Here is a 9,953-nt window from a genome sequence, read left to right as displayed (position 1 = left end):
TTTCTCTATGGGTTTGTGTTTCCATTTGTTTATCTATTCAATTAATAACTTTGTTTTTTTTTTTAGAAGTCTCACTCTGTGGCCCAGGCCAGAGTGCAGTGGCATGATCTCGGCTCACGGCAACCTCCTCCTCTCGGGTTCAGGTGATTCTCCTCTCTCAGCCTCCTGAGTAGCTGGGATTACAGGCACCTGCAACCATGCCTGGCTAATTTTTGCATTTTTAGTAGAGATGGGGTTTCACCATGTTGGCCAGGCTGGTTTGGAACTCCTGACCTCAAGTGATCCTCCTGCCTCAGCCTCCTTTGGGAGGATTACAGGTGTGAGCAACCATGCCCGGTCTCAAGTAATACTTAAATTGCCTTAAAGGAGTTTATAGTCTGGAGTTGGGTGCCATGCAACACAGTTGCTATGTGTGACAATTTAAATTTTATTTTTTTATTTTTAATTAATTAATTTTTTTGAAAGCTCTGTCATCTAAGGCTTGAGTGTAGTGGTGCCATCTCAGCTCCCCGAAGACTGTCTCCTGGGCTCAAGCAATCTGAAATTTTAATTAAAATGAAATTAAATAAAAAATTTTAAGCCAGGCATGGCGGCTCATACCTGTAATCCCAGCACTTTTGGAAGTTGAGGTGAGGGGATCACTTGAGGCCAGGAGTTTGAGCCCAGCCTGGCCAACATGGTAAAACCCCACCTCTGCTAAAAATACAAAAATTAGCCAGGCATGGTGGCGTACGTCTGTAGTCCCAGCTACTCAGGAGACTGCGGCAAGAGAATCGCTTAAACCCAGGAGATGGAGGTTGCACTGAGCCGAGTTGTGACACTGCACTCCAGCCTGGGTGACACAGTCAGACTCTGTCTTGGGAAAAAACAAAAAACAAAAAACATTAAAAATGCCTTCATTGCCCTAGCCACATTTCAAGTGCTTAATAGTTATATGTGGCTAGTGGCTGCTGTAGTGCACGACACACAGAATAATTCCGTTACCAATATTCTACTGGAGACAGACTCGATCCTGTGGAATTCAAATTCAAATCTTATGGAATTGTACAGTTATGTAACATCTCAGAGCCTTGGCTCCGTATCCCTGTCTTGACTCTCTTTGGTTCATCAGTTCCAGAATAACTCCGTTACCAGAATAACTCCATTACCAAAATTCTACTGGGCAGCACTCTACAGGAGGGACTATAGTCAGACACCACATATACTGCACATACAGATAAAATGGAATAAGGGAAATAAGGTAATAATAGTAAGAGGGACTGCTTGGCTACTTTAGATTGAAGGACCAGTGAAATGTCCAGGGAGGTAACATTCAAGCCAGGATAAAAATGAAAAAGAAAAAAGTGAAAATGGTGGGACTGGGGTGCTAGCTGGAGAACACAGTCATGGAAAAGGCCTTAGGGTTGAGGCAAGTTGGAAAGAAAGCTCCAGTGGCTGGGGCTGAGTCAGCAGGGGAGAGAGTGGTAGAAGAAATCTGTGGGGTAGGTCAGGGCCAGATCACCAGGGCTTCAGTAATTTGAGTAAAGATTTAGGAATTATTATTATTATTTTTTCTGAGAGAGGTATGAGAGGGTTATAAGTGGGGGAATGACGTAATCTGATTATATATTTACCTTTACCTCACTCATCCTGATTTCATTAGTTGCTTACTTGCCCATGTCCCTGCCCGATTGCACAATTCTGGATTTTTCACGTCCTTAGTATATTGAGTCATGTCCCATCAACTCAATGTGTTAGTAATGACTGGTTGAATTGAATTAGCTTAATTTTTTGTTAAATCTTTTTTTTCCTTAAGAAACAGGGTCTTGCTCTGTCACCCAGGCTGGTATGCAGTGGCACAATCATAGCCTCCAACTGCTGGGCTCAAAAAATCCTCCTGCCTCAGCCTCCTGAGTAGCTGGGACTACAGTCATGTACACCAGGCCTGACTATTATTTTTTGTTTCTTGTTTTTTTTGCAGAGAGGGAGTCTTGCTATGTTGCCCAGGTTGGTCTCAAACTCCTGACCTCAGGTGATCCACTCGCCTTGGCCTCCCAAAGTGTTGGGATTACAGGCGTGAGCCACTGTGCCTGGCAAGAAATGAATTTTTATTTTTATTTTTGAGATGGAGTTTTGCTCTTGTCGCCCAGGCTAGAGTGCAATGGCTTGATCTCACTGCAACCTCCACCTTCCAGGTTCAAGCAATTCTTCTGCCTCAGCCTCCTAAGTAGCTGGGATTACAGACACCCGCCACCACGCCCAGCTAATGTTTGTATTTTTAGTAGAGACGGGGTTTCACCACGTTAGCCAGGCTGGTCTTGAACTCCCGACCTCAGGTGATTGGCCTACCTCGGCCTCCCAAAGTGCTGGCGTTACAGGGGCAAGCCACCGCGCCTGGTCAAGAAATGAATTTTTAAACGCTGCCATACAAAACGCTTGTAGGCCAAATAGTGTCTGGGTCACCAGTTAGTAGCATCAGACATCATGTCAGAGTACAGAGGCTGCTGGCTGCTGGAGTCAGGGGTTCCCACTCCTGGGAGCCTGTGACCCATGGCCACAGTAAGCCAAGACTACTTCCCCCATGAACCCTGTCATGAGATGCAAGATACAGAGCACCACTGCCTCCTTGGAAGTTACCGAAATCTCAGACCAGAAGAGGAGTTAATGAAGTACTAGGCAAGCTTACTTACGTTTGCATGGTTTAATGATTAAGAGCAGAAGTCAACAGCCTGATTTAACGCATGTGGGTGCTTGACACAGAGCCTGCTATATAGTATTCTCCAAAAACCTTAGCTAGTGCTGTTAGTGCCTACGTAGGTTTAGTTTTCGAAGTTCTTCCATGGCCCTTTTTGCTTATTATATCAATCCTTGGTGGGACACAGAGGAAGCATTTTTAGTGCTATTTTACAACTGAGGAAATAGAGGTTTGAAGAGAACTCAGGAAGGCTCAGGGTTATCCAGCATTGTGAGTGACAGAGCTTGGATCTGAACGTAAGTCTGCTCCAGACTTCTGTTTCCTGAAGCTTTCTCTTGAAATCCCATGGTAAGGAGCTGCAGTCTCAATCACGCTGTCCACGGGCATGAAAGGTTAGGCACAGTGATTCATATTCACTGTCAATTCCTCTTGCTAACGGCAAACTTGGCAATGTCACTGTTAAGGCTGGAGATGAATCGTTGTAGCCACTGAGCAGGAAAAGCCCCACGTCCACCAGAGGCCCAGTTTACTCTGAAAAGCAAGTGCAGCTCTGCCACTGGAAGGCTGGCCTTTGCTCTTGTGCTGCCATTGAGCCACGCTGGTTCTCTGCTTCCAGTTTCCTTTTTGTTTGTTCCCCGATCCCCTGTATCAGGACCAGGAGTCAGTTTGGAGCCTATGTGTGGGGAAGAAGCTGGGAAGTCAGGGGCTGTTTCTGTGGACCGCTTTCCTGGTCCTTTGGAAGGCACAGAGCTCTTAGCCGCAGGGAACTAACAGAGCTCGGAAGCTGTTGTATGTGGTCTCTCATTTCCATCAGAGCAGGCTCACATGAATCATCCAAAGATAAGTTGCAATCTGAGAATTAGGACTTGATCAGATACCATCTGGTGGGGTGTACCAACCAGCCTGTCTGCTCATTTTCCTTCAGGCTGATCCTATAATGCATCCTCAAGTGGTCATCTTAAGCCTCATCCTACATCTGGCAGGTAAGTGAGTAGGTGCCCTGGGCGGGAAGAAGGGAATAGAGGGGGGTTAGAAGCCCAGAGAATGGGGTAGGGGAAGGGGAGGGGATGGTGGTGGTGGATGAAAGTAGATGTTCTTTGTGCACTGTTGTATGGCTATGAATTAACCAGTGAGCAGGACCAGAATAGAGTTTTAGGCCAAAGAAATTGCTTAACTGCTATGAATTACAATATTCATGGCTAAATGAACAAGGCAAGATGCAGCACAGTGTGTCACATGCTGCCATTTGTGTTTAAACAAAAAGGGACTGGTTAGATGTATATGCATAGACACATGTATATAGGAAATAGTGACAGTGGGTACTGCGGGATGGGGGCGGAGGGTGGGAGGTGGAGGGAGGGTTAATCTTTATTGTATTCTTTTGTGCCATTCGATTTTTTCAGCCACATTCAATTCTTTCTTTCCTTCCTCCTTCCTTCCTTCCTTCCTTCCTTCCTTCCTTCCTTCCTTCCTTCCTTCCTTCCTTCCTTCCTTCCTTCCTTTTCTTTCTCTCTCTCTCTTCATGAGGTCTCACTCTGGAGTGCAGTTGGGGAATCTTTTTTTTTTTTTGAGACAGAGTCTCGCTGTGTTGCCCAGGTTAGAGTGCAGTGGTGTGATCTTGGCTCACTGCAACCTCTGCCCCCTAGGTTCAAGCAATTCTCTCTCAGTCTCCTGAGTAGCTGGGATTACAGGTACCTGCCACCACACCCAGCTAATTTTTTTGTATTTTTAGTAGAGACAAGCTTTCACCATCTTGACCAAGCTGATCTTGAACTCCTGACCTTGTGATCCACCTGTCTTGGCCTCCCAAAGTGCTGGGATTCCAGGTGTGAGTCACCGCGCCTGGCCTAGTTGGGCAATCTTGATTCACTGCAGCCTCCGCCTCCTGGGCTCAAGTGATCCTCCCACCTGAGTCTCCCAAAGTGCTGGCATTATAGGCGTGAGCCACCACACCTGGCCTAAGTATTTTATTTTGAAATAAACACTTTAATTCAAAACATTCTATGAGATAAGGAAAGATTGAAATAGGTATATCCTAAATTTTAAACACAAATTTCTGGAGTGATATGTGTCTTTGGGATTATGGGGGAAAGATAACCTCTCATTATATACTTCTATAACCAAATTGTAATAGCATGCATTGTATGTGTAATCAAAAAAAAAAAAAATGATACTAGTATTAGGCAAAAGTAAATAAGAATTTATTGGCGGCCAGGTGCGGTGGCTCATGCCTGTAATCCCAGCACTTTGGGAGGCTGAGGTGGGAGGATCATGAGGTCAGGAGATCGAGACCATTCTGGCTAACATGGTGAAACTCCACTACTAAAAATACAAAAAATTAGCCGGGTGTGGTGGCGGGCACCTGTAGTCCCGGCTACTCAGGAGGCTGAGGCAGGAGAATGGCGTGAACCCAGGAGGTGGAGCTTGCAGTGAGCCGAGATTGCACCACTGCACTCCAGCCTGGGCAACAGAGTGAGACTCCGTCTCAAAAAATAAATAAATAAATAAATAACTCGGCACTTTGGGAGGCTGAGGTGGGAGGATCACAGGTTCAGGAGTTCAAGATCAGCTTGGCCAAGATGGTGAAACCTTGTCTCTACGAAAAATACAAAAAATAATTTCTTTTTTTTTTTTGAGACGGAGTCTCCCTCTGTTGTCCAAACTGGAGGGCAATGTGCAATGGCATGATCTCACTCACTGCAACCTCTGCCTCCCAGGTTCAAGTGATCCTCCTGCCTCAGACTCCCGAGTAGCTGGGATTACAGGCATGCACCACCATGTCCAGCTAATTTTTTTTGTATTTTTTTTTTTTTTTTTTTTAGTAGAGACAGGGCTTACTATGTTGGCCAGGCTGGTCTGGAGCCCCTGACCTGAAGTGAGTGATCTGCCCGCCTTGGCCTCCCAAACTGCTGGGATTACAGGCGTAAGCCGCTGTGCCTGGACTAAGTTTTGTATTTTTAGTAGAGACAGGGTTTCACCATGTTGGCCAGGCTGGTCTCGAACTCCTGACCTCCAGTGATCCGCCTGCCTCAGCCTTCCAAAGTGCTGGGATTACAGGCATGAGCCACCGTGCCTGGCTGAAAATTAAAAATTTGAAATGTAAATGCAAATTTTAAAAAAAACTTTATTTTCTCTTTCCTTTTCTTTTTGGACATAAGGTCTTGCTCTGTCGTTCAGGCTGGAGTTCAGTGGGGCATTCTTGGCTCACTGCAACCTTGACCTCTCCAGGGCCCAAATGATCTCCCTACTTCAGCCTCCCAAATAGCTGGGATAAACTTCTGGGCTCAAGAGATCCTCCCACAGGCCTCTCAAAGTGCTGGGATTGCAGGGGTGAGACACTGTGCCCATCAAAAAGCTGTTTTCAACTAATGCAGCAATTGGATCTAGTAGAGCAGACTGGGGACTGGAGTGGGAGGGGGACTTTTCACTGTATGTCCTTTGGTGCTGTTTCATTTTGAAAAGCCACATGCATTTCTTACCTATTGAAAAATCAATGGTAAGCAGATATCTAACAAACACAGGGTGAAATACACACTCACATTACTTGAATGTTATTTGGTTCAAACCTTTTGGAAAGGATTTTGGCCATATTTATGAAAAAATGGAAAATGTTCCTGCGCTTTATACTGATAATCTCAGAATTATATCCTATTAAGAAAACTAAATGCAAAAAGTTTTGTGTAGAAAGGTTATGTGAAGTTATTTACACTGGTAAAAATGAGAAACAGCTTGAATATCACACAGTACAATAAAATGTTTTACTTGTAAATATATCCCCTGAGCAATACTGTTGGAGAATATGCTAAGCCAGGTGCAGCAGTTTATGCTTGTAATCCCAGCAACTCCAGAGGATCACTTGAGGCCAGGAGTTCAAGCAACATAGCAAGACTTTGTTTAAAAAAAAAAAAAAAAAAAAAAAATTAAAAGGATGGTAACATAAAAAAAATGCTTGTAATCTCAAATTTAAAACATTCCAGCTATATCAGCTAACTTGGAAAAAGGGGGAAAAAATTCCAGCTATAAAGTCAATTTACAAGGCTGGGCTTGGCAGCTCACGCCTGTGATCACAGCACTTTGGGAGGCTCAGATGGGCGGATCACTTGAGGTCAGAAGTTCAAGACCAGCCTGGCCAACATAGTGAAACCCTGTCTCTACTAAAAATACAAAAATTAGCCAGGCGTGGTGGCACATGCCTGTAATTCCAGTCACTCGGGAAGCTGATGCATGAGAATTTCTTCAACTTGGGAGGCGGGGGTAGCAGTGAGCCAAGATCTTTGCGCCACTGTACTACAACCTGGGTGACAGAGCAAGACTCTGTCTCTAAAAAATAAACAATTAAAAAATGAATAAAATATTTTTTTAAAGAAAGTAAAACAGGTAAAAAAATTTCAGAGAAAAAATTTTTTTGGGGGGGTGGGAGGACAGAGTCTGCTCTGTCGCCCAAGCTGGAGTGTAGTGGTGCGAGCTCAGCTTGCTGCAACCTCCGCCTCCTGGGTTCAAGCACTTCCCCCTGCCTCAGCCTCCTGAGTAGCTGGGATTCCACCACCACACCCCACTAATTTTTGTATTTTTTTTTTTTTGGTAGAGATTGGGTTTTGCCATGTTGGTTAGGCTGGTCTTGAACTCCTGACCTCGGTTGATCCGCCCGCCTTGGCCTCCCAAAGTTCTTGGATTACAGGCATGAGCCACCGTGCCCAGCCAAGAGGAAATGTTAAGGCTCATTCTCAGTTTGTCTTTTCTTCATTGCAGATTCTGTAGCTGATTCTGTAAATGTTGATGGAGTGGCAGGTCTACCTATCACACTGCCCTGCCGCTACAGCGGAGCTATCACATCCATGTGCTGGAATAGAGGCACATGTTCTGTTTTCTCATGCCCAGATGGCATTGTCTGGACCAATGGAACCCACGTCACCTATCGGAAGGAGACACGCTATACGCTATTGGGGAACCTTTCACGCAGGGATGTCTCTTTGACTATAGCAAATACAGCTGTGTCTGACAGTGGCATATATTGTTGCCGTGTTCAGCACAAGGGATGGTTCAATGACATGAAAATCACCATATCATTGAAGATTGGGCCACGTAAGTTTTTCTTTGACATTTCTTGCTAGTTAATTGAATTTTCTGTTTGGTAGTAATTTTCTTTTTTCTTATTAGGGAAAGAGGAGGTTCCTGTAAGTCCTGTTTTAAAATAAACTCTTGTTCTTGGGAAATAGAATAATTTTTGTGTAGATGAAGTTACAAGGCCAAGCATAATTCAAGGTCAGGCTAGAGTCAGCAAACTAGCTCCTAAAACAGTACAATTGTTCCTTGATATCCATGGGAAACTGGTTCCAGGACCCCCTTGATACCAAAATCTGCAGATGCTCAAGTCCCTTATGTAAAATGGTGCAGTATTTGCATGTAAACTATGCACATAGTCCCATATGCTTTAAATCACCTCTAGATTACTTATAACCCCTAATACAATGTAAATACTATGCAATTGGTTGTTATACTGCATTATTTAGGGAATAACGACCAACAAAAAAGTCCATATATGTTCAGTACAGCAGACAACATATCCTTCTTTTTCCCCTGTACATTTTCCCTCCAAAGTCTTGGTTGTATCTACGGATGTAGAACCCACAAATATGGAGGGCCGAATGTACTTCAAACAGAGTAATTGGTCCAAGAAATAGCATTTGCTGTTCCGTAGTAAAATACAGTGAATATTTTTATCAAGCTGAATTTATTCACCTTAAAGAACTGTCCTTTTTAATTAATTAATTTATTTTTTGAGACAGAGTCTCGCTGTTGCCCAGGCTGAAGTGCAGTGGCACAATTATGGCTCACTGCAACCCTCTGCCTCCCAGGTTCAAGCAATTCTCCTGCCTCAGCCTCCCGAGTAGCTGGGATTACAGGCAGGCGCCACCACACCCAGCTAATTTTTGTATTTTGTATTAGTAGAGATGGGTTTTCACCATGTTGGCCAGGCTGGTCTCGAACTCCTGACCTCAAATGATCCACCTGCCTCAGCCTCCCAAAGTGCTGGGATTATAGGCGTAAGCCACCACGCTGGGCTTTTTTTTTTTTTTTTTTCTCTTTTTGAGACGGAGTCTCACTCTGTTGCCCAGGTAGCAGGCTGGAGTGCAGTGGTGTGATTGCTACTCACTGCAACCCCCGCCTGCTGAGTTCAAGTGATTCTCCTGCCTCAACCTCCTGAGTAGCTGGGACTACAGGGGTGCCTCACCATGCCCGGCTAATTTTGAAAATTTTTTTTGTAGAGGTATGGTTTCACTGTGTTGCCCAGGTTGGTCTCAAACTTATGGGCTCAAGCGATCCACTTGTCTTGGCCTCCCAAAGGGCTGGGCCTACAGGCGTGAGCCACAGCACCCAGCCTTACTGCTGATTTTTTGTTTTGTTTTTTTTGAGACAGAGTCTTGCTCTGTCGCCCAGGCTGGGGTACAGTGGCTTCATCTCAGCTCACTGCAACCTCCAGCTCCTGGGTTCAAGCAATTCTCCTGCCTCGGCCTCCAGAGTAGCTGGACTACAGGCGCATGCCACCACGCCTGGCTAATTTTTGTATTTTTAGTAAAGATGGGGTTTCACCATGTTGGCCAGGCTGGTCTCAAACTTCTGACCTCAGGCGTTCTACCCGCCTTGGCTTCCCAAAGCGCTGGGATTACAGGCGTGAGCCACCGCGCCCAGCCATTGCTTTTTCTTAATAAATCTTCTTTCACTAAGGTCTTACAATGATAATAGAACCCAATACCTATGACCTTAATAAGCTATGTCTCTATTTTCGTTTTAAGTAAGAGGAACTTTAATTTGCAGTCTCTTAGCTTTTGGACTTGGATTGTTTCCTTCATAAGGGTGAGCAAGATAAGGTCAATTCTTTTTTTTTTTTTTGAAATAGGGTCTTGCTCTGTTTCTCAGGCTGGAGTGCAGTGGCCCAGTCTCTACTCACTGCAATCTCCACCTCTGGGGTTCAATCAATTCTTGTGCTTCAGTCTTTCAAGTAGCTGAGATTACAGGCATGTGTCACCACACTTGGCTATTTTTTGTAGAGATGTGGTTTCGCCCTGTTGCCCAGACTGGTCTTGAACTCTGAACTCCTGAGCTGAAGTAGTCCACCCACCTTGGCCCCACAAAGTGCTGGCGTTACAGGCATGAGCCACCATGCCCAGCCTCTACAAAAAAAGTTTTGTTTTTTTTTTTTAAATTAGCCAGGTGTGGTGATGCCTGCATGTAGTCCCAGCTACTTGGGAATCTGACACAGGAGGATTGCTTGAGCCTG

At 44.9% G+C, this 9,953-nt stretch overlaps 1 protein-coding gene across 1 annotated transcript in view; it reads left to right on the top strand.

The window, feature by feature from the left end:
* The first annotated feature begins 3,326 nt into the window (after window positions 1-3,326).
* Window positions 3,327-9,953, top strand: part of HAVCR1 (hepatitis A virus cellular receptor 1) — a 29,499-nt gene continuing 22,872 nt past the window's right edge. The window contains exons 1-2 of the mRNA XM_025388586.1: window positions 3,327-3,657; window positions 7,424-7,756. Coding sequence (XP_025244371.1) covers window positions 3,612-3,657; window positions 7,424-7,756 — 379 coding nt within the window. The 5' untranslated portion in view covers window positions 3,327-3,611. The remainder of the gene's footprint in view (window positions 3,658-7,423; window positions 7,757-9,953) is intronic.

This window comes from Theropithecus gelada, chromosome 6, assembly GCF_003255815.1.
Source record: "Theropithecus gelada isolate Dixy chromosome 6, Tgel_1.0, whole genome shotgun sequence".
In the NCBI taxonomy this organism is placed as follows: Eukaryota; Metazoa; Chordata; class Mammalia; order Primates; family Cercopithecidae; genus Theropithecus; species Theropithecus gelada.
The sequence above is the reverse complement of the archived record's forward strand: the minus strand, read 5'-3'. Positions and strand labels throughout refer to the sequence as shown.